The sequence below is a fragment of the Pipistrellus kuhlii genome, unplaced genomic scaffold, assembly GCF_014108245.1.
Source record: "Pipistrellus kuhlii isolate mPipKuh1 unplaced genomic scaffold, mPipKuh1.p scaffold_m20_p_17, whole genome shotgun sequence".
Classification (NCBI taxonomy): domain Eukaryota; kingdom Metazoa; phylum Chordata; class Mammalia; order Chiroptera; family Vespertilionidae; genus Pipistrellus; species Pipistrellus kuhlii.
The window spans coordinates 16,636,854-16,664,103 of NW_023425482.1; the positions used below are offsets into that span (position 1 = coordinate 16,636,854).

The 27,250-nt window shown below is 46.2% G+C and overlaps 2 protein-coding genes across 4 annotated transcripts in view; both read right to left on the reverse strand.

Annotated features, from left to right (window-relative positions):
- The window catches only part of VAC14 (VAC14 component of PIKFYVE complex), a 91,116-nt gene extending 83,065 nt beyond the window's left edge, over positions 1-8,051 (reverse strand). For 2 of the 3 annotated variants that reach the window (XM_036441058.2, XM_036441056.2), the window contains exon 1: positions 7,648-8,050. In XM_036441058.2, coding sequence (XP_036296951.1) covers positions 7,648-7,751 — 104 coding nt within the window. In that variant the 5' untranslated portion in view covers positions 7,752-8,050. Of the gene's footprint in view, positions 1-7,647 lie in introns of all 3 variants that reach the window. The other variant, XR_006741855.1, reaches the window with a different exon arrangement.
- Positions 8,052-11,323: 3,272 nt separating this feature from the next.
- The window catches only part of HYDIN (HYDIN axonemal central pair apparatus protein), a 316,871-nt gene continuing 300,944 nt past the window's right edge, over positions 11,324-27,250 (reverse strand). Inside the window, 7 exon segments of the mRNA XM_045582700.1 lie at positions 11,324-11,834; positions 13,930-14,154; positions 14,513-14,743; positions 21,745-21,895; positions 22,967-23,130; positions 24,036-24,248; positions 25,922-26,141. Coding sequence (XP_045438656.1) covers positions 11,352-11,834; positions 13,930-14,154; positions 14,513-14,743; positions 21,745-21,895; positions 22,967-23,130; positions 24,036-24,248; positions 25,922-26,141 — 1,687 coding nt within the window. The 3' untranslated portion in view covers positions 11,324-11,351.

The window sequence follows — 27,250 nt, forward strand, 5'->3', positions numbered from 1 at the left end:
CGATCCCCCAGGCCATTCCCCTTGGGAGGGCACCAGGTGCAGGGCTCATGGCTGGTGAGCACTGCTGCGGCAGCACGAGACTCTCCCAATCGGGACTGATTGGGCGTGAGCCCTGGCAGTCAGCCACAGTGGGGCCAGGATGAGCGGGGATGGCAGGTGGGAGTTGCAGGCGGCATTGGACTGTGGATTTTGGCTTCAGGCCACCCAGAGCGACCCTACCCTTGCACGAATCCGTGTGCCGGGCCTCTAGTCTACATATACAAAAAAGCCTAAGCAACTGAACAACCGGTCAACTGGTCACTAGGATGCACACTGACCACCAGGGGACAGACGCTCAACGCCTAAGGTCAGGCGACCTCCTGTCTAGATCAGGCCTGTGGGGATCGGGCCAGCGAGATGGGGCCAAAACTGGCTATCTGACATCCCCTGAGGGATTGTGAGAGGGCGCAGGACAGGCCAAGGGACTCCACCAGTGCATGAATCCACACACCAGGCATCCAGTGTTTATGTAACAGTATTAGTGCAAAATAAGAATTAAAGAAACAAACTGTGATCTTATACACCCCACACCAGATCAGGCTCATTCACTCAATGTTGACTGAGAATCTGCTATGCTCCTGGTTCCAAAAATAATAGAAAAAGATAACTCCAGAGTTGTGTTTATTCCTGTGTTACAGCATGGATTTGAGGCTACTCCCCCCCCCCCCCCCCCCCCCCCGCAGGTCCAATATCCATCCCAGTTCTCTGTGTAACATGCTGTTCTCAGATGGCATACCCAGGCAGCAATTTCCCAAAAAGAATCTAGGTAAATATCTCTTCCATCTACTGATCATTTTCAGGGGTCTTCAAACTTCTCTCATTATGAGAATCACCTGGTGGAGTTGTTAAAACACAGATTCCCGGATCCCAACTATAAGAAGTGCTATCAGGAATCTGTGTTTTAACACCTCCACCAGGTGTTATAATGAGAGAAGTTTGAAGACCCCTGGTTTAAGTAATTTGGCTTCCATTTACTCACTAGTCTCCAATAATTGAATGGGAAAAGCAGAACACCTGCCTCTGAGGAAGGGCCAAAGGCCTTCTGGAAAGGCCCAAGAGTTAGCTGACAATACTGATTATAGCCAATAAATACTGGGTATTTATTGGCTATAATCAGTGGGAAACTATAAAGGAGAGCCAAGGCAGAGACAGCAGGAGACATGTTGGATTTCACGTGACAATTGGGACCGCTTAATGAGTGCTTCCCTCACACGGTAACAAAACACTATGGGCATTATTATTATTTAAAACTAAGATATAATTGACACACCCTAAGTCCACTCTTTTAATGTGTACAGTTGAGCGGTTCTTAGTATGTTCATAAAGTTGTGCAACCATTACCATCATTTTAGAATATTTTTATCATCCTAAAAATAAACCCTGTACCCATTACAAGTCACTCCTCATTTCCCCTTAATCCCCTCCCCCAAGCCCTAGGCAACCAACTACTCATCTACTCTATCTATGGATTGGCCTATTCTAGATATCTCATATAAATAAAACCATACAATACACGGCCTTTTGTGACAGCTTTTTTCATTTAGCATAATGTTTTCAAGGTGCATTTACTTAAGAGGAGGAAACTGAGGAACAGGGCGGTTAAACCAGAGTTCACCAACTCATATGCTTGCAGGGGCCAGGCAGGAGGTACAAGAGAAAAGGCCAAGGGCTGTGAGACAGGGTGTGGTGAATCTGCCCACACACGAAGCAAACTGGGAAGCCCATGCCCTGGCTGGGAAGGGGAGGACTTTCGATTCCCAGATCTACTGTGTGGGCCACCACAGAGCCACAATGGATACATTTCTTAATTTACTTTAAAGAAAAATTGATTTCTGTGAGGAAGGGAGAGGAAGAGAGATAGAAACATCAAGGATGAGAGAGAATCATGGCTTCCTTCAGGGATGGAGCCTGCAACCCAGGCATGTGCCCTGAACGGGAATCAAACTGTGACTTCTTGGTTGATAGGTCGATGCTCAACCACTGGACAACACTAGCTGGGTGAAACTTCTCAATTTAAAACACCCTGTGATCCAGGCCAAATCAAACAGGCTTGCTGAGAATCCCACTACTATCGATAATACAGAGCTGAGTGGGTTGAGTTCTGACTACACTCCAAAAATCGCCTTAAGCCACTTGGTAATAAGTATGTCTCCCCACAGAGGGGGTAGGCTCCAAAAAGCCAAGTCAAACTCAACAGTTCAACCTTTATCTGGTCACAGAGTGCCAGGGGTCCCTGTTCCCCACGCCCACCACCAGCAGGCAAGAACCATGGTTCAGAAGCTCTAATCCCACAAGCCGACTCCTGGGCTTCAGTGTTCACAAAGGGCCTGGCCTGGGCATCTCCACCTGTGGGCTTTTGGAACTCAACGTTCAGGAACATCAGAGACTTGGCATTGCTGCTTACCAAGAAGGGCATCATCTCCCCAGCCTCAGTGAGGGGGCCCAGCCACCACCCTGTGCAACACAGTACTCTATGCGGAGCAAGAAGCAACCTCAACAGAGCGAGCTGAGTGCCTGCTGGTATTCCTCCCCACACTCAACTCTCCTGGAGAGCACAGCCTGGGTATGACCAATTTTTTGTCAGGACTGATCAGACTATATTCCCTGAAACTGAGAGCCACAAAACCTGAAACAGCCACTCTAAAATCTTAGCCCAAGTGCCGCATCCCTTAGAAAACTGTATGGAGCACGTTAGAGCGAGCCTGTGGGGGTGACAGCTCTCCCGATCATGGAACACAGCCTGGTCTTGAGATTCTAGAGTTCAGGGGTCCTTCATTGAGCCAAGCACCCATTTCTGCGTTTTTAGTGTCTGAGAGGTCTGCCATCACCCTCTCTTTTTCAGAATTTCAATCCCTCGTGGAAATACCATATGCAGTATTGGCTCTGTCACCGGAGCAGATGGACTTTGGAAAACTGAGAGCGGCAGTTAAAACAATCATGGAGATGTTCAAGTGTGAAAACATTTTTTAAAAATTATCAACCAAAGATATGGCTTTTAAAAATCGATTTTAGAGTGAGAGGAAAGAGGGAGGAGGAGAGAGAAACATGGATCAGTTGCCTCTCGTACTCCCCCTGACCTGGGATTAAACCTGAAACCTTTGGTTTGGGACGATGTTCCAACCAACTGAACCCGCACAGCCAGGGCTCAAGTGCGAAAATTTTAACATGAAATATATTTCCCCCTTTTGAACAATATCATCAGGTCCCATTCCCTGATAAATATTCATTAGTGAACTATAATTGAAAGAACCAGAAGTGCTTCCTCTGACCTATTATAATAAAACAAAATCATTAGAAATGGACAAAATGTCTTTTAGTCGCTGCAGAAAGTTGTTCTTCACAGTCACAGCCCTGCCCGTGGCCTGGCCTGGAGCACCTGGAGGACTTCTCCGTGTCCCTGCTGCAGGGCACTGTCCCCCCCAGGCTGACAATAGCCTGCAGGTGCACTTCCAACCTCCAAGCCCATCAGCATCAAGAAGGCGATTCGGTTGGAGGCGAGGCTTCACCCATCTTCAGACTTGGCCGTCAGAATGTGTACACACTGGGATCTCTGACACACACACACACATTACCAACACATACACACTAAGCCAGGCCTCCTCCATCTATAATACTCAGTCAGCCCTCAACCCACAGCATCTTGCTCTGCATACACTGTAAGCTTCCTAAAGGCAGTCTTGTTTGTAGCTGATGTCCCAGTGCTAAGAACAGAGCAGTCAATCAGTGTAGAGCAAATGAATGAATTAGTGAACAAACGAATGATGTTGCTATCCCTAGGTGAGCATTAGGTTCCTGACTTCACACTCCAAACCCAGTCACCCTCAGATTCCTCTTAGGAAATGTCGCCATACACCCAGTGCTCCCAGATACCTAAGAATCATCCTTGATTCCCCCCTTTTCCTGATGGTTTCCCTTTCAACCTAGTCCTCCAACAAGTCTTGTCAACTCCGTATTCCAGTGTGTCTTCTGTGCATCCGCTTCTCTGTCTACACTGTCACTACCACCCTCGTCCAGGCCACCTGCAGTGTCTCTCACCTGGCCTTCAGCACAGGCTTCCTAACTGGTTTCCCTCTTCACATTCCCATAAGTGTCCAGGGCAGAGGTCCCCAACCTTTCAGACCCCATAGACCAACAGTGGTCCACGGACCACCAGTTGGCAACTGCGGCTCCAAAGGTTTCCTGAAACTTGTGGTCACTAACCGTTAAGACCTCACAGACCACCAGTGGTCTGTGGACCAAGGGTTGGCCATCGCTGGTCCAGAAAGGTCGAGAAAATGTCAGTCATTCTCCTTCCTAACACACTCTGCCGGCTTCCACTTGCAGGGAGAATAAAGCCCGGGGTTCTCACCTGCCTCCAGGCCCTGCCTGCCTCTGTATCTGCCTCTCACTCCACCCTAGCTCTCACCCGCTGGCTCCCGTCACAGGGTCTCTCAGCTCTTTTCTGACGTCCTTAGGCTCCGTGGGAAGCTGGCTTCCCTTTTTGGGGGAAAACTACTTATTGTGGTTGGGAAAACTTTTGAGACAGATGAACCTGGGTTTTTAAAGTGGGTTCTAGTTGTGAAACCTTCAAGATTTCTTGACCTCAAGGAGTCTGTTTCCAAATTTGTGAAATGGGATAACACTCTCTAGCTAATAGGACAATCATGCAAAATAATTTTTGGTCAAACAAAAGGAAGCTTCTCTCTCCTCCTCCCCACAAATCTGGCAAAGAGCTCTTTACATGTGATGACTTTATTTTTTATTTATTTAAAAAAATATATTTTTATTGATTTCAAAGAGGAAGGGAGAGGAAGAGAGAGATAGAAACATCAATGATGAGAGAGAATCATTGATCGGCTGCCTCCTGCATGCCCCGTACTGGGGGGTCGAGCCCGCAACCCAGGCATGTGCCCTTGACTGGAATCAAACCTGGGACCCTTCAGTCCACAGGCCGATGCTCTATCCACTGCGCCAAACCGGCCAGGGCTACAAGTGAAAACTTAAAAAAAATCACTGTTATGGACTGAATTTTGTGGCCCCCTCCAATTCATATGTTGAAGTGACTGTATGGTGGTTCCCTTATCCACGATTTCACATCCCAGTTTTAGTAACCCGTGGTCAACTGTGGTCTGAAAATACTCCATGGAAAATCCAGAAATAAGCTAACCATAAGTTTTAAATTGTTTGCTGTTTTGAGTAGTGTGAAATCCTGTGCTGTCCCGCCTGTGATATGAATCATCCCTTTGTCCAGTGTATACAAGCGATATGTTCAGCACAATAAGAAATTTTGAGAGAGAGCAAATTCACATCACCTTATACAGGGTATTATAATTGTTCTATTTTACTATTAGTTATTGTTAATTTCTTACTGAGCCTCATTTATAAATTAAACTTTAACACACATATGTATGTATAGGAAAAAAAAATATAGAGAGTTCGGTACTAACCTGCGGCTCCAGGCATCCACTGGAGATCTTGGAACGTATTCCACGATGGTAAGGAGGGACTACTATAGTGTAAGGCAGTGGTCAGCAAACCCATGAGTTAACAGAGCCAAATATCAACAGTACAATTGAAATTTCTTTTGAGAGCCACATTTTTTAAACTTAAAACTTTTTTTAACACCACTTCTCCAAAAAAGACTTGCCCAGGCCATGGTATTTTGTAGAAGGGCCATACTCACGGGGCAAAAGAGCCACATGTGGCTTGTGAGCTGCAGTTTGCCGACCAGGGGCCTAAAGAACTTACCAAACAGGACACTCCTCATCCCAAATATGACTGAAGAAGGCTAGAAACTGACGGCAGGGTCTTATAGGCCAGTGCTTCTCAAACTTTCACATGCACTTGAATCACCCAGGGATCTTGTGAAAATGCATCTTCTGATTCACAGGTCTGGGGGAAGGCTGGAGAATCTCTAACAAGCTCCGAGGTGAGCCCAATACCGCCGGTCTGTGGGCTACGCTTTTGACTAGCAAAGCCCTTGGGCTGCAATGTTATTTCCCCACTGAAAATGTATGGCCATCCATTCATTTAGACGCCAACTGACAAATACCACCAGACGCTGTGCTAAGTGCTGAGGATACCGTATTTTCTGGCGTATAAGACGACTTTTGAAACGAAAAAAAAAAAAAAGTCAACCGAAAATTGGGAGCAAAAGACCAAAATTGCACAAAAATTACCTGCAGATCTTGACGGCAAAGTAAGTCTTTTCTTTGAAGTGGGGGGTAGTCTTATACAGCGAATATAGGCCTAAACCTATGTTTTAACTGTAAAATTAGGGCGTCGTCTTATACGCCGGAAAACACGGGTAAATACAACAGGGTTTCTGCTCTGAAGGAGTCCTAGTCCAGTTAAGGCCATTGGGGTTTCTCCAAATTCCACAAAACAAGAGAAATGTCAAATACAAATTGAACCCAGTTAAAAACAAAACCCTTACAGGACGGCTTGCAGAATGAAAGCACTTATACAGGTTGTGCCGAGAGAAATGCCTCTATTCAAGGGCTCATCAGATGATTTCAGCAGTGATAAAACCAGACATTCCCAAGAAGCAGAGTGAGTGATGGACAAAACCAAATGTCAATGCATCTTCACAGCCAATAAAACCCACGGACATGGAGGCATATCTATACATCACCTCTGCTCTCTTACTCAGTATAGCAATACTCAACATTGAGAGTTGCCAGCATTAGTGACAGTCAGGGTATAATCAAGAAGCAGTCAAGAAATTAGTTCTTGGTGAGAGAAGAAGCTAGGTGGTTCTGGACATATTGAATGTTAGAGCTGAATGGGAGGGTCCTCTTAGCAAAGTGCAAGCTCTTTAGTTGAAGAGGAACTAAAACGCAAAGCAGTTAAGGCTGTGGTTCTCAATCTGGGCACCCCAGGGAGGGACCAAAGATCTGACTGGGAGAAAATAAAACTGTAAAGCAGTAGAAGAAAAATTGTAATAAAACATTCCTAGTTCAAGATTTTGTTTTGTACATTGGGAAATAAAGCATACTGTCCTATCATGGTCACACACACCTATAATAAGATTGCAGAAGCAAAGAAAGATCAAAATTACTCCTACTTCCACTTGCAAGGAAGGTTGGTGACATGACAGAGGCAACATAAACGGCCCTTTGAACCTTGAGATCTTGAGGTTTCAAACCTGACTTCTCCACTTGGTCACACCTAACTGTCCCTTTCACTTCTCAGAATGAGTCAGAAATGAGGCAGGTCCACTCGTTAGCAGATTCTTATGCTTCCCACCTCCCTCCCTGAGGACCCTGAGGACCCTGTGCCCCGCACTGTGTGCTAATAAGCACTAAGCATCCGTCATGCCGCTTCGTTCTCACTGCAGCCTTAAGCGCTGCACATACATTATGTCACTCCAGCCTTTTGGGCACCAGGAGGTAAATTACTTGGCCCAAGTCACACAGTCAGTCAGTCAGTCAGAAGAAGCAAAGCTGGGACTCCCAATCTCCTGCTCTTTTTAACACGGCGCTGAAGGCTAGACCCGGGGCGGCAACCCTGGCTGAAAGGCGTGAGCTTTCTGTCCCCCCAGGGAGCTGGGCGCCGGCGGAGCCAGGGCGGGTCCCGCCTCCGCTCCCTCCGCTCCCGCGCCCAACCCGGGATGCCCGCGGCACTCACTTCTCGATCTCCAGCGCCGCCACCTTCCGCTTCTCGTAGAGCTTGTCATTGAGGGCGCGCACGATGTTGGGCGTGAGCGGCGCGAAGTCCTTCTCGGGGTTCATGGTGGCAACTCGGGGTGCCCCCCGGAGCCCCGCGATTCCTCCTCAGCCCGCGACTGCCCGGGCTGCGCCGGGGACCAGGGGAGTCTGCGGCTCCGCGCTGCCTCCGGCGCTGGCTCATGGGCCACGCCGCCCCGGCCCGCCTGCCTCGCTCCGCCGCAGCGCGCCGATTCGGAAACCTGGGCCTGGACCCCGCCCCCGTACACCTGTCCCCAGCGACTCAAGCGACCAGGTCCATTCCCGCACCTGCCGCGCTCAGGGGGCGGCGGCCATGTTACTCCGCTCACGTGACTCCGCAGCCGCTTCCGCCTTCCGCCTCAAAGACCCGCCCCTCCCCAGCCACGCCCCCACGCCGGCCCATCGTGGTTGACCACGCCCCCGAGGCCCCGCCTCCTCCTCTTACACTCCCGCCTTCCGTCCCCCTCCCCCTTCCCATTGCCTAAGCCAGGTTTGAGGCCTGATGGGTGGGGTGGGTATCCTTTGCCCTTAACTTCCCGCAGGTGGTAGGCTTGGGGCACAGTGGGCTTCTGCAGATGCTTGTGAGACAGCAGCTTGGGAGCATGGCTTAGCGTAATTTATTCAATACCCACTGAATCCACAAGTTCATTCACGACTTTGATTTCGCATATGCCAGTGTTTCCCAAACTGGGAGTGACACACCATCATGATTTTTGCCACATTCTAGCCACTTATTTTAAAAAATAGTTTTCTCAGATCAACTCACTTAAAATCTTAAATTCTTATTTTATTCTTGCGTATGACCTAAAACCATGCGTTTGAATATTTTTTTTGTGTGTGTATTTTTCTAAAACATTAAAATAAATTCTCAATAAAAACAAAACAAAACAAAACTGAACTAACCGTCTGCCACCTAAAAAATCTCAGGTACCAACAGTGGCTGTCACCCCAACATTTGGGAATGGAAATGGGTTTACCATGCTCTGATCTCTGAAAAGGGCTAGATTCCAGACAGCAGAAGCCCCACATCTGGGTGTAGGTCCCCAGATGGAGCCACTGTAAAGCAGCCCCTCCAAGCACAGTGTCACACTAAATCGTGGAGCATAAATGGAAGCGATGTGGTAAGTTTTTAAAAAGCACTTTCTGGATGTCGTGTGGCTAAAAATGCAGTAACAGTGAGATGCGTCAGTGTTCCTTATTGTAACCTTCTACAGTGGACAGGGACTTAGAACAAGGGCTAGACCACAGCCGAGCCCAATGAGTATTAAATATGAACATAACACAAGGTGGTACTTTTTTTCTGAGTGAAAGGTACACTTCCAAAGCTTAGAACAATCTTGGAAATAAAGTATTCTCCTCAATTCATAGATTAGAATTTATGGAACACAAGTAAGGGGCTATGGTAGGCAGAATTCTAAGATGGCTCTCAAGATTCCCACCCCTTTGGGTACATGCCTTGTATTATTCCTTCCCTTTGAGTGTGGCCAAGACTTGCAAATATGATGGGCTGTTACTCTAGCAATTATTATGTTATGTAGCAGAAGGGATTCTGCAGTTGTAATTAAGGTCCCTAATCAGTTGGCTTTGATTAAAAGAGGGATTATCCTGGGTGGGTCTGACCTAATCAGGTGAGGTCCTAAAAGAAGTTAGAAGGGATTTCAAATGAGAGAGAGATTCTCTTTGTGGTCTTGAAGAATAAACAGTAACAACAGTGAACTGTCTATGATGGGCCATGTTGTGAGGACCTTAGGGTGGTCTCTAGTTGCTAAGAGTGGTTCCCTATTGTCAGTTGGCAAGAAGAGGAGGACTTCAGTCATATGGCCGCAAAGAAATACATTTTGTCAACACAGTGAGGGAGCTTGGAAGTGGGTCTTTCCCCAGTTGAACCTCCAGATGAGGATGTCGCTGGGTAGCATCTAGATTTTAGCCTGGGGGACCCTGAGCCAAGAATCCAGTTCAGTCCATTCCTGACCCATGGAACCTGAGATAAGAAATTGTGTTGCCTTAAGCTGCTAGGTTTGTGGCAATTTGTTGTGCAGCTATACAAAACAAATACAGGAACTAATCCAAACTCAGTAAGTCTTGAAAAAACCCTGTCTAGGAAAATCTGTGAAAAATGTGTTTTTCTTTACTAGTGGGATTTTCACAGCTTTTAAAACCTTTGCCAACAAAATCCAATGAATGAAGATTCACCTCCAGAGAAAATGTATCACTTAATGTTTCCATCTCCTACCTTGATACCAAGCAACATTGATAAGGACATTTCCAAATGTCTTGAGAGGTTGATGTCTTTAGGATGCTGATGATGGTTGATAGAAATCAATGAAAAAAAAAATCAAATCACTGGGAATGGTTTGGCTTTATTTCTCCAGTGCATACTCATTTCCACTGGACCCATATCTATATATATAAAAGCCTAAGCCACCCTTACAAACAGTTGACTGAATGACCGGTTGCCATGACACATACTGGCCACCAGGGGGCAGACACTCAATGCAGGAGCTGCCCCTTGGTCAGTGTGCTCCCACAGCCAACCTTCCGCCGTCCCTCTCTGTCTCCCCTAGACTGGGCGAGATGGACCCAGTCAGCTCTGATCACCAGCCAGGCACTGGCCTCTAGTCTAATATAATATCTCATCTGTTTCTTTTGCTGCTTGGTTTGACATTTTCTTAAAGGTGAACCAAATTCCCAAGGGCTCTATGTGATGCACTTTTTAATAACTGAAACAGTAAGAATTTTTATATGTTTTTACTGGAGGAACTCTTTTCTCCTGAGGCCACCTTTTGGACGAGGTTGCTAAGAAACCAGCTTCTTACTCAAGGCCCCAATCTTTGTTCTACCTTTAGTTCAGCAGTTCCAAGAAAGAAGTGGCTTATTTTATCTATCTTGAAAATGCCAACTGAATGAGGCTATTTATTCATAACTAGACTAGCAGTGGCACTGAGAATTAAGCCCAGCACCCACCATGGCCTTCTCTGTACTCACCTCTCCACTGTGCAGGCCAGCCTGCCCAGCCCTTCCATGCTTAGATGCTTCTAGACCGGTCAATAATTGATATTCCTGGTTCCACACTGGCCATCACTTCACAGTTGTAACCCATCTACATTGGTAGGATGCCTTGTTTTTACACTTACCTGTTAGTGGCTTTGAAAATAGCGAAAGCAAAATAAAACACCCCATCCAAGTAGAGTCACGTCTAAGGGCTCTCTGAGCATCATGGGTTTTTAAAAAAGAAGCGATGGTGCCTTCGCATCAGGCACTGCTCAGTTCTGTACAACAGAAGGCCATGAGTGTGACACCTGTGTGGTCTTACTAAAAAAATGGGGATTACTGACGTGGCACTTGAGCTTTTGTGGGCATGTTAAAGAAACCAAATTAGGAGACTTGCCCTCGCAAAGTAAAAGATAGCTCTGTTTTTGTATAGTGACCACATTTAATAGGGAATACATTTCGTTCATGTACTTGGAATACATATAATGTGGACAAAAGTGAATGAGGAGGATAACACACGACCTTTGAGAATTCTGATTATTTATTTTCTCTATTCACCAGGCTAGAACAATATATAGATATCAAAGCGGAGGAGATGGCTTTTTTTTTTTTAATTTTTTAAATTCTTCTGGATGCAACTGTCCCTGGTTACAGCTAAGGGGTCACCCCCTTCAGATAATAAACCCATTTGATGGTTGTGTCCCTGCCATCGCCGGGAGGGCACGACACGATCAGCTTGCTGGTGATGGGTGTTTTGTAGCCGGAAGGGTTTCCTTCGAAGAAGACGGAGATGCTGTTGATCTTCTTGGGCCGCACGGACTCGGCAGCCCGCACGGAGAAGGCCGGGTGCTCCACGATGAAGGAGTAGGTGGCGGTTTGGTAGAAGACGTTCTTGAAGGGGATGACTATGTTGTACCCGGCCCGGACCTGGAAGGGGCCCTGTGGCTTCGGGGGCAAGGCCACCCCGAAGAGGGGGATGATGTACTCTCCGCCGGCGATGGAGGACAGGGACAGGGTGCCCTTGGTCTCCCCCAGGTGGCTGGGCTCGAAGTAGACTTCCACGCTGACTTCCGTGCCGCCCTGGGACCCCGCGGCCGCGCTGATGACCTTTTCCGTGTGGAAGTCGACGCAGTCGGTCTGGAAAGGGGGACAGGTGCACATCCGGTTCACACGGGGGTCCTGGTGGGCATGGCAGCCGCCCAGTCCATCCCCAGGCCCTCCTCCACGCTCGGTCGGGCAGGATGTAAGAAAGCTGTGTGTCCTTATATTACTCCCTTGAAGATAGGTAGTACTTTTAATTGTTATTCCTATCTATCTATCTATCTATCTATCTATCTATCTATCTATCTATCTATGTAAAAGGCTAATATGCAAAGTGTCCCCCCTGGGAATTCGACCAGGAGAACAGGAGTTTGATCGCTCGCTATGATGTGCACTCACCACTAGGGGGCGATGCGGAACATGGCGGGTGACCAGCTGGGCACTGAGGGAGTGAGAGAAGGGGGAGGCGAGGAGGCAGGTAGGTGGGGGGAACCTGATCAGCCCTGATCGCTAGCCAGGCCTGGAGACCCTACCTGTGCAAGAATTCATGCACAAGGCCTCTAGTTTTAATATAAAGAAACAGAGGCCCAAAGACATGTGGCTGGATGATGTTAGTATGGGCAGTCATTGGTGTGGCTCGCCAAAACCGGCTCTTCTTTCCTTCCATACATATGGAAGACCGAACAATCTAGATCCTCATGGACACGGTGAGACTACTTCTGGACAATCAGTTGAGAGAAGTGAAAGGTGCCACTTCCACAACAGAGTATCTAGTTGCTCATGCAACTGTAGAGACCTCTCACCCCTCTGGTACTGCGGCTGGAAACATGGGAGACGGTGGCTGCTCGTCCGCCTGGATCCCCGAGGGGCTGTGAGGGCCAGAGTCCCCGCTGAGCCTCATTGCGTAGACAGTGCGGACGAGACACCTTTGTGCTCTTAAGCCACTGAGATATCGAGGCTCCTGGTATATGACAGCATACTCTAGCTTCTCCCGACTGACAGAACTGATGGAGTGCCTCTGTCCCTTGACTGTAGCTCTGATGTTGACTGGGCACCTGACCACCCAGTGTAAAGGCTACACCTCCTCGCTCCCCTTGTTGCTAGGTGAGGTCCTCTGCAGTTCTGTTCAATGGAATGTGAGTGGAAATGGTATATGCAGCCCCCCCGCCCCCCCAATCCTTTTCCCTTGTCCCTGGCTGAAATGTGGGTGTCACCGTAAGCTGTCCTGGTCCATGTGGACCAAAGCAACTCTCTACAGAGAGAAGAGCATCAGGACAGGAGCTGGGTGGCTGATGTCATCGAGCTACCATTCCAGCTCAAACTGCGTATGCCCGCAGTTATCTGAGAGAGAAATAAGTGTCTATTTTGTTGTCATTTTGGGTTTCTGTTTCACGAGTTAAGCCTACATTCTGACTGATATATTAGGCAACATATATGGGACATTCACTGTGGGCCTGGCTCTATGAAAATGGTCTTCTGTATGTATTTTAAAATCCTCATAGAGATCCTGTAAGGTCAGGGTATGATCACCCTTTAGAGATAAACTTAGATTTAGTAAGTTATTCATACAAAGAATATAGTAAAGCCCAGCCGGCATGGCTCAGTGGTTGAGCGGTGACCTCTGAACCAGGAGGACACGGTTCGATTCCTGGTCAGGGCAAATGCCCAGGTTGCAAGCTCGATCCCCACTGTGGGGCATGCAGATTTTTAAAATTCTCTCTCATCATGGATGTTTCTATCTCTCTCTCTCCCCCTTCCTCTCTGGGAAAAAAAAAAAAAAAAAAAAAAAAAAAAAAAAATATATATATATATATATATATATATATATATATATATATATATATATATATATATATATGATATAGTAAAGCCAGGATTCAAATCCAGGTCTGTTGGCTTTCACAGCCTATCCTCATGACCATTACGCTCTCCCGTCTCCCTTTAATGACTACTGAGCATGCACTGGGAAGCAAAACTCCCCACACCCCTCCCAGCTTGTTAAGACAGAAAGTCTTTAAGGAAGAACCCAGGCCTTGCACTATTTCCTTCTTGCTGGGAGTTCCCGGGCTATATGATGCACCCGACTCTCCTGAGTTTCACAGTTCTGCAACCCTGAGTCCTCCTCCCGTTATTCCTGAGGCCAGCCTCCTGGCCAGGGAAGGGCCAGAGGGTGGGGCCGGGGGCTGCTCACCCTGCAGTAGTATTCTGTCTTCTGCCGGGTGTAATTGATGAACTTGGCAAAGATGCTCTGGCCGCTGCCAAGAACCGTCTGGAAGTGGATGGGCTTTTCGGGCACCGCTGGCAGAGCCTTCAGGTTGAGCTCATATTGGAAGTAACCCAAGTCATTGTTGTGCATAACTAGTCTCCCGAAGGTTTCTCCGGCTCGCAGGGGCTGGAACTCGAATGAGAACGTGCCCTGCGAGGGAAGACAGAGGCCTCGGTGATGCGGGAGGTCCCGCCTATCCCCTGCCACCCAGGGACCTCAGAGCAGGTTGGCGGCACTGCACACGGCAGTGCTCACACTGAGCGTGAGCCGCGGGAACCTCTGCCCAAACCTCAGCCCACTTTCCCTCCCCTGGACTCTTCCTAACTTCTGTTCCAGGTCTTTCTAGACCTGGAATCTGCTTGAATCTAAAAATAGGTAATGGGGCAAGCGCACTATAGACCTCGGCCAGGGCTGGCCCGACCTCCGAGGGTGCAGAACGTGGACCCAGAGGCCCTAGGGGCAGAGCCTCCATCGCGGCTCTCAGGGGCCCCGGGCGGCGGGGTCTCACCTCCGAGTTAGCGGGCACCACGAACTGGGAGGGCAGGTTGATGTCAGGCACCCTGCACTCCGTGGCGAAGGTCACCGAGTAGGGCAGGGGGTTCTCCACCTTGACGGAGGCTGACGTGCTCTGCCGGACGGGGCTCACCATCTCGATGGTTTTGATGATGCCCGAAGGGATGACCCTGAAACTCACCACGTAGTACAAGAACTCGTTGGTCACCTCATTTCGGAAGATCACCTGGGTTCACAGGAGGGCGGGGAGGAAGCAGGACAGAGGAGAGGGGTCAGCAGGGGGTCTTTCTCTCGGTGGGCAATGCTTGGGCATGGGAAGCGTGGGTGCCAGGCTGATGTGGGCCCCCCCAGCCTGCCTGTATCTCTACTAGCTGGCTCTTCTCTTTATTTTATTATTTTTATTTTAATTTTTTATTGATTATGGTATCACATAATTGTCCTCATCCCCCCATTCCCATCCCAAACCCCTCCCCACATATGCCCTCACCCCCTGTTGTCCATGGCCACTGGCTAGGCCCATATGCATGCACACAGGTCCTTTGGTTGATCTCTTCCCCTCACCCCCACCCTCCCCTACTTTCCCTCTGAGGTTTGAGAGTCTGATCACTGCTTCTCTTTCTCTGGGTCTGTTTTTGTTCATCAGTTTATGTTGTTCATTATTTCCTCTAGATGTGCGAAATCATGTGATCCAAGAAATAGCCTTGTAAGAACCGAAACTGCGACAAGTCATAATGGTTATGCTGAATCAGTGAATATGAATCAGTGAACTATGAAATCAGTCTGTAGTGAGTTTCTTTCTGGGCCAACAGTTCTTTTGAGACCCAATTTCAATGTCAAATAGTTCCTTATGTGTACATGCCAGCCATGATATTTCAGATCTCGTTGGTGGACAAACGGTAAAAATGCAGGTCCGACCGTCTCTGGTTTGGTCCTGGGCATCCTTCAGCAACACGCAGCTGCTGTCTGCTGGTGTGGCAAGGCGTCGTCAGCATCTTCCATCTCTGAGTTGTGGCCCTTCTCTTTAGATACTCTGCTCTGGCGGTGAGAGGCTGTGACACAGCCTGCGTTTGCTTTGGAGGCCACGGCAGCCCTGTCCAGAGCTGCAGGTGTAGAAGGCCTCCTCAGTGAGGACAGCTGACTGGCCCTGAGAGCAAGCAGTCCTGGAGGGGTTCATGTTGTAGTGGGTTTCACTCCCAATCCCGTTGGTGCTGGAGTAGATGATGACGATGATGACGTCGATGATGATAATGATGATGACGACGACGATGATGATGATGATGATGATAGCATCTAACACTTAATGATTTCTGTGTGCCAGGCACTAGAAGTACTTAATTGGTTTAATTCACACAGTTTTGTAAGTGGCATGATGATTCCCCTCACTGTGGTGTTGTTGTTTTTTTAAGATGATGGAAATGAGGCTTAACAGCATGAAGGATCTTTTTTTTTTTTTTTTAAGCAAAGGTTGTGATTTTTTTATTATTATTATTTTTTTATATTTTATGATTTTTTACAGAGAGGAAGGGAGAGAGATAGAGAGCTAGAAACGTCGATGAGAGAGAAACATCGACCTACTGGGGATGTGCCCGCAACCAATGTACGATACATGCCCCTGACCGGAATCGAACCTGGGACCTTTCAGTCCGCAGACCGACGCTCTACCACTGAGCCAAACCGGCTTCGGCAGCATGAAATATCTTGACCAGTGTCACATGCAGAGAAGTGTCAGAACCAGGATCTGGTTGGACTGATTCAGGAGCTCATACCTGTAACTGTCATATATTGTCAGCCCTGCAGCTGACTTGTTATGGGTGGACTACTCACCTTTTTAAAGTTCTTTTCCCCGATGACTGAGGAAGGTGAGCATCTTCTCAGCTGCTTATTGCTCATTCACATGTCTACTCCATGAAGTAGAGTCTATTAGATTGTTTTTGCCCCCCGCCCCCCCCCCTTTTTTATTTTATTTTTTTAACACTTTCCGTTGTTTATCGTATTAGGCAGCCATAGTTCTTAATGTGTCCGGCCTTTTTCTTTCAGCCTCTTCCTGTGTTTAGATTTAGAGTGCTTCTGACACCCTCTGTCTTTTCATTGGAGCATCCAGTCTTTTACATTTAAAATAATCATTTATGTGTTTGGATTGAAGTCTGCCTTCCTGCTCTTTCTTTTTCATTGGTCTCATTTTTCATTCCTCTGTTGCTACCTCCCTGTCTTCTGTTGGGTCAGGATGTATTCTTTCAGAATATATTTCATTTCCTCTAATGGCTTCATGGCTCTCTTTTTAAAGGAAAGATTTTTCATGGTTGCTATAGAGCTGACAATGTGAAGTGTTAACTTGTCAAAATGTAGAGTTAGCATTTCATCACTTTCCACTTTACAACTGACCATTTATGCTTCCTACCTCACATTGCCCACAGCACAAATGTCGTAGCTGTACTAACCTATAATTTCATTGTCCTGTCTATCCCATTTTTGTGCTTTTGTCATACCTTTTACTTCTATGTAGGTAAGAACATCCACATTATAATGTCATATTTGCTATAAACTGTCAGTTGTCTTTTAAACAAAGTTATGAGAAGGAAAACATGTTTTAATATTTGCCTATTTATTTATAATTTTTCGTGCTGTTCTTCCCTTCCAGCAGACCCAAGTTTCCATCTGGTACCATCTCCCTTCAGAATGACGAAGACCTATTTGCATCCCAATAATGCTCATGCATTTAGTAATGCAAGTCTCCTGGCCATGAATTCTCTCATGTTCTTTTTTTCTGAAAATGTCTATTTCACTCTCACATTTACAGGATATTTTCAGTGAATAAAGAATTCTAGGTTGGTAATTTCTTTTTCTTTCAGCACTTTGTAGATAGCTTCCATTACTTTTGAAGAGAAGTCAGGGGGCACCTTTTCTGTATGTAATACAATATATCTTAAATCTGGTTGCTTTAAGCTTTTCTTTTCATGTTTGGTTTTCAGCAGTTTTACTATGATGTGCATAGTCATGATTTCCTTTATATTTTTGAGGTTTGCTTGCTTGAGGTTTGCCAAGTTTCTTGGATCTATAAATTATATATATAAAAATCAGGGAAATTTCAGCTATTATTTTTTCAAATAATTTTGTCCCATTCTCTCTTTTCTTCTGACTCATATTACTCATGTACTAGACCATGTTATATTTTTCTTACAGGTTCCTTAGGCTCTGGTTGTTTTCCCTTAATCTTTTTACTCTGTGTTCTTCAGATTGGAAACTTTTTATTGATTTGTTTCAAATTCAATGCATCTTCTCACATCTCTAATCAGCTGTTGAGCACATCCAATGCATTTTTCATTTCAGTTTGTTGTACTTTTCAGCTCTAGAGTATCCATTTGGTTCTTTTTCATAGTGTCTATTTCTCTGCTGAGATTCTTTATCACTACACTCATTAAGATAATATTTTATCTAATTACATAAAATATTTCCTTTTAGTTCTTGAAACATGTTTACAATAGCTTCTTTGAGGTCTTTGCCTGCTAAATCCAATATCTGTCCCATCTTGGAGTCAGTTTCCATTGACTGACTTTTTTTCTTGCCTATGGGTCATATTTTCCTTCTTCTCCACAAAGTCTAGAATTTTTGTTTGTGTACTGGACACTGTTGATGATCATTGAAGAGATTCTGTATTCTGTTAACTTCCTGATGAGGGTGTTGATCTTATTCTAGGAGGCAGTTCAATCACTGACACTTTAAACTTGTGTAGCTTTGGTTTTATGCTCTGTTAGAGCAGATACGAGTAAAACTCAAGGTATTCCTCAAGACCTTCCAACTTGGTGGGTTTCGATATCCACATTTCTTTAGTGAAGGCTTTTCCAGGCCAGCCCCTAGAAGATCTTACCGAATGGACATGGTGCTTTCTTCTGGCCTGTCAGGTGTTTCAGCTGGGTTACCAGGGCTGAGGAGGTGTGGCTAATGCAGCCTCTCCACTCTGCAGGGGCCAGACCTCCCGTGTTCCCCAGCGCTGATTAATGTAGTGCGCCTTTATCCCACATCACCCCTGTAGCAGCTGCTCTCTCATGAAGTCTCTTCCTGTGCATGTGCAGTCCATCTTCAGCCAAGGACTTCGAAGAGAACTCCTGTATAGACTTTGGTACTCCCACGCCCTCCATATCCTGCTCCCTCCTTTCTGGTGCCTTTCCCTGAAGAGACGAGCGATTTCGGCTGCACCAAACTCTGACTGTCACTTCAGTTCACTGGGGCTGCTGCACTTTCCTGAGACTGGAGCTCACTGCACTGCAGTCAGGAAATTGTCCGTGGGCAGAGATCCAGGACAATCATGGGACTCATCAATTTCCTTCTCTCTGGTGAATTGCAGTATTGTGCTGCTTGTTTTCCAAGGTCCGAGAAGACTTGCCTCCGACATTTATTTTGTCCAGTTCTATGGTTTATATGGTGGGAGGGCTAGTTACTCCATCATAACCAAAAGTGCTCTTGATTTTTAAAAATTCTGTTGTTATTGTTGATTTAAAAAAACATTATTGTTATGGTCAATTTAAATACTTATTACTGTGAAGAAATTCTGTGATCTGGCTTCATTGTCATTTTTACTCAAAAGTCTTTATACTTACATTTTAATACATATATTTATTTATATGTTTCTCTTCACACCTACAGTTTATGAAAATCTCCATTTCCTCCCTATGCTTCTCTATAAAAGAGAAAATATCTCTTACTTCCCCATTTACTTCCAACAGAATGTGAACATTATTTTCATTGCCTTATTTTATTCTTTCCCTTCCTAATTTGAGGCCATATGAAGTATTTCAGATTGCTTTTCAACAATTATTTGAAATTACCTATGAATTCAGATTCTTTTTTGATTGTATCCTTGTACTTTCCGTTGGATTCATTTACTTATCTTTAAAATTTTGTTAATTTAAAAAATTTTAATTTGTAGTACTTCTTTCAAAGTATATATGGGTGGGTTACTTTGAGTCATTGCATGTTAAAAATATCTTTATTTAGTTCTCATAATAGTTTTGAATTCTAGGTTGAAAATCATTCTAAATAGTTTATATTTTGGGTATATAACTAGGAGTGAAATTGCTGAGTCATATGGTAACTATGTTTAAGAATATAAAGAAATGCCAGACTGTTTTCCAAAGTGACAGCACTATTTATATTACCATAGCTAAGAATTCATTTCTCTACACTCTCACCAACACCTGCTATTCTTTCTTTTCACCTTTAAAAAGTATTTTATTGATTTTTTACAGGGAGGAAGAGAGAGGAATAGAGACCTAGAAATATCGATGAGAGAGAAACATTGATCAGCTGCCTCCTGCACAACCCTTACTGGGGAAGTGCCCGCAACCAAGGTACATGTCCTTGACCAGAATCGAACCTGGGACCCTTCAGTCCGCAGGCCGACGCTCTATTCACTGAGCCAAACCAGTTTTGGCTCTTTTCATCTTTCAATTTCTTTGTACTCATGTGCTAAAGCCTGGTGATATTACTCCGTTCTGTATTCTAACTCACAAATAATTCTTCCTCAGAGTTCATTACACTTTTCATCTGTACTCTATGGTTATATCTTTAAAAATGTTTTTATTGATTCTTAGAGAGAGGGAGAGAGAGAAACATCAATATGAGTCAGAAATATCAATCAGCTGCCTTCCGCATGCCCCCGCACTGGGGATTGAGAATACAACCCAGGCATGTGCTAGACCAACTGGAATTGAACTGGTGCCCTTTTGGTGTATGGGACAACACTCAACCAACTGAGCCACACTGACCAGGACCTTTATGGCTTTCTATTCCAAATATCCTATTTTTCATTTCCAGGGTCTCCAATTGATTCTCCTCCACAACAGCCTGTTCTTATTGTATGGGTATGATTATCTTCCTTTATTCCCTTGAGAATATCTATATCTATCTATCTATCTATCTATCTATCTATCTATCTATAAAAACCTAAGTGACCATTACGACCAAATGACTGGAGTGAGCAGAAGGACTGGTCAATCAGTGGCTATGACACACACTGGTCACAAGGGGACAGATGCTCAATGTAGTATGCTCCCACAGCCAACCTCCCTTGGCCCCTCCCCCTTCTCAGCCTGCCGCGGCCTCCTCTTCCCCCCATATGCCTTGATCACCAGCCAGGCTGAGGAATCCCACCTGTGCATAAATTTGTGCATCGGGCTCTAGTTGATAATATTCATTGAAAGTCTTCTTCTGTTTGCTTTAATACCTCTTATCTCAGGAGCTGGTATTTCTATTTTATGGTGGCTTTTCCCCCTTCAGATGTTTTATGATTCCTTGATTTTAAGGTTCTCTGTTAACTTGTTTGTGAAGGTGACCTGAGTGATACAGTCTAACTCAGTGATTGTAGAAGACAAGATGACATACTATTGGGTGAGTTTTACCAGTATCTCTTCTGGCAGGGGAGATGTGCTCCTACTTTCTGTTTCCCCCCACCCCCACATTAAAAATCTTTCCCTATGAATTATAGGTAATTCCATTCTCTGCATAGTTTTAAATACTACCGATAAATAGGTAATTCCCATATATTATCTTCAGCACTGACCTTTCTTGTGAGTTCACATATGCTCCATTTCTTCAAAGCACATACCTCATTTTATGATAATGCATTCATAATGCAATTACTATTTGATTAATGTTCATCTCCCTTCACTGGACCGTGTAGTCCATGAGAATAGGGACTGTGTCTATTTTTGATGATTGCTGTGTTAGCAGCACCTAGTATATGGCATATATGCTCCATAGATCTTTATTGAACTAATGAATGAATTAAGAACAACAGCTCCTATGTGAAAGATGCCATGGTGTCTTAGAGTAGATGCCTGAGTTGAATCCTGGCTCTGATATTACCAGCTATGTGTATTGAGTGCTCAGCACAATGCTAGACACTCTATAAGCACCCAGAAAATGGGATATTTTATTACTGTGGCCTGGTATTTGCCAGTCCAGTGTTACAAACTGTGTAAGGGTTTTTATGACTCTTCTTCCTGAAAGACTGGCATGGGCCTACGTGACGGCTGGCTGGCCTCACAACCTGGTCCCGTCTTAAAGAGGCTGGGGATCCGGACTGCCTTTGCCAGGTCGCTATAAATGGTCAGCCCGACAGGATAAGGATAGGCTGGCTATGGAGGACTTCTTCACTCCCTAACACCCAGATTGTCAACCTCAGGGTCAGACCTCCAGGGTTCCAGGGCAGTGCCTTTGGCATACGGATACCTTTGCGCTGTATAGTCCCTCCTTATGGGAAAAGAAGTTCAGCTTGTAGTCTTTCTTGGATGTAGACAGTACATCAATGTAATCAAGGCCCTTTAAGGTGGCACTTAGGTCTGGCTTCTCTGGTTTCACCATTTCCACAATGACCCGGAACCTGGGGGAGACACAGGGAGCACAAGAAGGGAGGACAGAGAAAGTGAGGTATCTGCCCAAAGAGAGGAAGGAGAGGTGCTATCTCTACTCTTGATTTTATGTAAAACACCTGGGTCCAGGGTTCTAGCCTCCGCTGTCTCGACCAATTGCAGTAACTGCCACTTACTGACCACCTGTTATGCGCCAGCTATCAAGCCAGTGCTCTGCATGTGTTACAGGCCTTTAATTCCTGTGATGTCTGCAGGAGGTGCATGTCATTACATCTCCATTTACTAGCGAGGAAACGAGGCCAAGAGAAGGGAGACACCATGCTTGGGTAACATGACCATTTATTGGCAGAACTTAAGCGTGGGCCTTTACCCACAATGCTCAGCAAGTGGCCTCTTCTCCCAACCTTTGGCTCCTGAGCTATAAGAGAAGGAGACTAGGCTGTTTGGCCTCAAGCTCCTCTAGTCCTTGTATTCTTCTCTACTCCCACTGCAAGTACAAAGTCCAAGGGATGTCCTTCTCTGGCCAGTGGCTTAGGTCAATGGTCAGCAAACTGCAGCTTGCAAGCCACAGGTGGCTTTTTGGCCCATTGAGTTTTTAGCAAAGGCCAGCTTAGGAGTACCCTAATTAAGTTAATAACAATGTACCTACCTATATAATTTTAAGTTAAAAAAAATTGTCTCTCAAAAGAAATTTCAATCGTTGTACTGTTGATATTTGGCTCTGTTGATTAATGAGTTTGTCGACCACTGGCTTAGGTAATAAGACTGAACACTCAATAATAACCACCATGATTATCGTTATGACAATAGTAATAACTAACATTTATTGAGCACTTTTTTTTGGTGGCAGGCACTGTTCCAGGAGGTTTGTAGGTAACCAGCCACTTATAGAGAGCACTGAACAGGAGGATGTCTCTGGAGGCTTAGAGTTCAGGCAATGCCTGGCCACCTCAGGGACCTTGATCTCTGGCCCTTTTAGCCAATGTCCTCCAGAGGCCCTGACCAGGGGAAGGGCCAGGCTAAACAGGAGAAATCTCCCTTCTGTCCCAACCCCACTCGAACCCCATGCCCCATTCCCTTACCTCTGGGGCTTGTTCAGCCAGTTGGTGATTGGCAGGAGCTCAGTGTAGGGCGTCTTACATGGCACTTCACGGAAGATATTGGCCACGGCTTTGGGGGGCTCGGCAGTCCCATGCAGCGCATATAGCCAGCCGGTCCCGTCCGGCAGGGGGAAGAAGAGGGTGCCCTAAGGAGGGGAAGAAATGCAATCAGAATGACGCCAAGGGGCCTTTATTAGGCACCTCTCAGGCCTGGTAGTCACACGGGATTAATGGAGGCTCTGCCGATGAGCATTAACACTTGGGGAAGCAGCTGCTTCAAGAGTCAAAAAACAAAAAACAAAAACAAAAACAAAAAAAAACATTCCAAGGTGTTTGAACCAGGAATCACAGACAAGGGATCTTACTTTAGAAAAATCCATCTGGGGGAAAAAGTTACCTACCTATATAAGAATATATAGAAAATCATTTATAGGAGCATGACAATTGGGAGCTAGCTTGAATATTCAACACCTGGGAAATGCCTAATAAATCATGAAACCCTCGTTCAAAATTTCAGGCAGTCATTAAAAATGATTATGAGGACTAGCTGGTTTGGCTCAGTGGATAGAACATAAGCCTGTGGTCTGAAGGGTCCCCGGTTCAATTACAGCCAAGGGCACATGCCCAGGGGGTGTGCAGGAAGCAGCTGATCAATGATTCTCGTTCATCATTGATGTTTCTCTCTCTCTCTCTCTCTCTCTCTCTCTCTCTCTCTCTCTCCCTCCCTCCCTCCCTCCCTCCCTCCCTCCCTTTCCCTTCGTCTCTGAAATCAATCAGATATATACTAAAAAGAGAAAAATTATCATCATGAAGACTACCCAATTAAATAGAAAAATGCTCATGATAGAATGTACAGTGAAAATAAACAGAATGAAAAACTGATGGCAGCCAAGGCTGTATCTGCATAGTATTGGGAGTGAAGATATCGGAAGAGAGGGTCCCCTCTCGTTCTAACGTTCTCTGAGCTGCCAAGCTCTGTCCCCTAACCTCCCTCACACAACTTCTCCCTAAGGTCACACCTCGAAACGAACGGATGGGGTGCTCGGCCTACCTGATGCTTGCGGTTCTCCACATTCATGGTGCGGGGCTTGTAGGTAATCTCATAGGGCTTGTTTTGCTGATGGGGCTCCAGAGTGATGAACTCGGGCCCCTCCCAGTGCTCGCCCTCAAAGATGGGGTGCAGATTCCAGGTCTGGTTGGTGCGATTGGAAAGCAGGATGGTCTGCGTGTGCTTGGAGCGTACCTGGCAGGTGAAGTTTACCGTCTGGAAGAGAACAGGCGCTTTACACAGGCAGTGGAATTTACAAGTTTGGAGTTCACAGCCAAGTCCAGACTGAAGGTGCATATTTGGGAGTTGTCAGTTTAGCAATTTTTTTTTTTTTTTAAGATGAAAATACTGGATGAGATTATCAGGAAGTTAAGTACACTTAGAAAAAAAGAAGGACCTTATGGATGAATTCCTGACTGGCACACTCCATTGTGAAGAATCAGAAGAGATGGGAAGGAGCAGCTAATCAGATAGGAAGAGAACCAGGAGAGGGTGGTATCCTGGAAGCCATTTGAAGGAACCGTTTGAAGAAGGAGGTACTTGTTCAAGGTGTCAAATGCTACCAGGAGGTCAAGTGGGATGAAGGTGAGAACTGGCCATTGAATATAACAACACAGACCAATGTGGTATCGGTGTTAAAAGAGTCAAATAGATCAATGGACAAGAATAGAGTTCAGTAATAGACACACACATATATGATCCATTGATTTTTCACCAAAGTGCAAAGGCAATTCGGTAGAGAAAGGATAATCTTTTCAACAAATGGTGCTGCAATAATTAGATATCCATGTACGGAAAAAGAAATTTGATCCATATCTTGTACTACATACAAAAATGAACTTGAAACAGACTGAAGACCCAAATGTAAAATTTGTGTCCTGTATATATATAAAGAGCTCTGAAAATTCAATATTAATAAAACAAACAACCCAATTTGTTAAAAAAAGATTTGAACAAATACTTCAAAAAAGAATACTACATATGGACGGCAAATAAGTAGCTGAAAAGATTCTCAACATCATTAGCCATTAGGGAAATTCAAATGGAAAACTACAATGAAATACTACGATATATCTATTAGAATGACTAAAACAACAAAGAAAGACCATATCAAGCGTTGAGAAGGATGTAATACAAATGGAAATGTCAGACATTGCTAGTGGGAATGCGAAATGACACACACAGTCACTTTGTAAAAACAGTTTGGTAGGTTCTGAAGAAAGTGAACATATATCTATCTACCCTTGGACCCAGCCATTCACTCCTAAGTAACCAAGAAAATGAAAGCATGCGTTCTTGCCAAGATTTGTTCATGCATGCTTACAGCATTCTGTATGTTTCCCTTTACATACCATGCTTGAAATAACAAAATTAGAGAGATGGGGGTCAGGTCTCATTTTTACCATAAGCAGTGTTGCCAGGAACACGGCGGGCAGGGCACTGGTAGGCTTCTGGGAACGGAGCTAGCAGAGGGTTAACCCAAGGCTATCAAAAAACAGCAACACATAGCAAGGTGTTCACCCCTCACTCATGGCTTATAACAGAACTGGGTCTAGCCAGAGATGTCCATGCAAGCTTCCTTGAGAATGTGATGCTTGACTTGAGAGCTGAAGAATGAATAGGAATTAACTAAACGAAGAGGAAAAAAGAACATTCCAGCAGTGGAAAAAGTACGTGCAAAGGCCCTGGTGGGGGGGTGGGGTGGTGGTGGTGGTGGTGGTGGTGGGGGGGCGCGCATGCGCGCACGGGAGCAGGTCGGAATATCTGAGGTGGGCGCTGGGGACTATTTGAACAGAGCATCTGCCTCCGGAAGGCCTGGCGGAGCTCACCTGTGGGGCTTGCCAGGCCCACTCTGGCCAATGGCCCTTCTGCGGGCAGTGCTCACTGACCTCTTTCACTGCGGGCGGTCCAACACAGATTCCAGACAGAGTCAGGCTGAGGGCGGGGCCTCCCTGGACGAAGCAGGGCAGGTTTCTGCAGAGATTCTCCTTGCCCACCTCCGTGGGATGGTAGGTCACCTCTAACGAAACCTCCATGCCCGTGGTGATGTAGCCTTCTTCCGGGCTGATGGAGAAGTTAGGCTCAAACTTTCTGACATCCCACTTAAACCTTTTCCGAGACAAAAGGAGACGAGGAAGACAGGTTACCAGGGTCCTGGGGATGTCCTCAGTGCTGCTGAGAACGAGACCGGAGGTTCGCCCCCTTGTGGGCTCCACGGGACCGGGAGGAGAAAGATTGCTCGGTAACGCGGGGGCTGTGTGGACAGGGGAAGATGACTCGGCTCCCTCTCAGAGCTGAGCAGGGTGCGAAGTGGCTGCATCGGGGGGACATACATAGGAACGTGTTTCCACGTGTGCACTCAAGGTCTCATAGCTAGGAAGTGGCTGAGGGAAGACTGGAACCTTCCGCAGGCTGTGGCCTTAACCACTCCCTGCACGGCCTCCGCGGCCGGAGCCAGGGAGGTGGAGATGATCCCTGCCTGTGAGGGCTGCATCTGCTCTTGGTGGCATTGGGCTGCGATGGCTCTGAGTGGTCGTCACTCTGTGGTCTGGCATTTGGTCCAGGCAGGAGACAGAGGGTGGACGGTGCAGACCGACGTGCTTCCAGGGCCAGGGCTGCCACACGGCACCCTCGGGGCCCTGAAAACACTGAGTTTGTGTGAGGGGTGCCCCTGCAGGTGTGCGGCGTGCGGCCTGCACAGCTTTGTGGCATGCCTGAGTGCTGGCTGGGGTGGGCCCCCGCTAGGGAGTGGGAAGAGCGTGGGAAGGAGAGCTGCCATAGGTACACTGGGGTTCCAATCCCGTCTTTCCCACTTCCTGGCTGTGTGACCCCGGGCAAGCTATCTGACCTCTTTGAGCCGCAAATTCATCTGTGAAATGGGGACAATACAGAACCTATCTTGGGTCCTGGGGCAGCCAAGTGGGATCTTCTATTTGAGAATACTCAGCATTGCACCTGCGCCTGGTAACTTCTTGCTAAATGTGGGATTTTGGAAAAGGTACTGACTCTCTTTTTTACTTCAGTTTTCTCATCTGTAAAATGGATCAGTCATAGCACTGGTCTCGTAGAATTGTTGGGGTTAAATGAGAGGAGCCATGCAAAGGGCATGTCACAGGAGCAAATGCTCCAGAATATTAATTTTAGTAACCAGGCCATCACAGTCACATTTTTGAAGGAAGGAAAGAGATGTAAGAGGCAAAGGAAAGAAATAAAAAGCG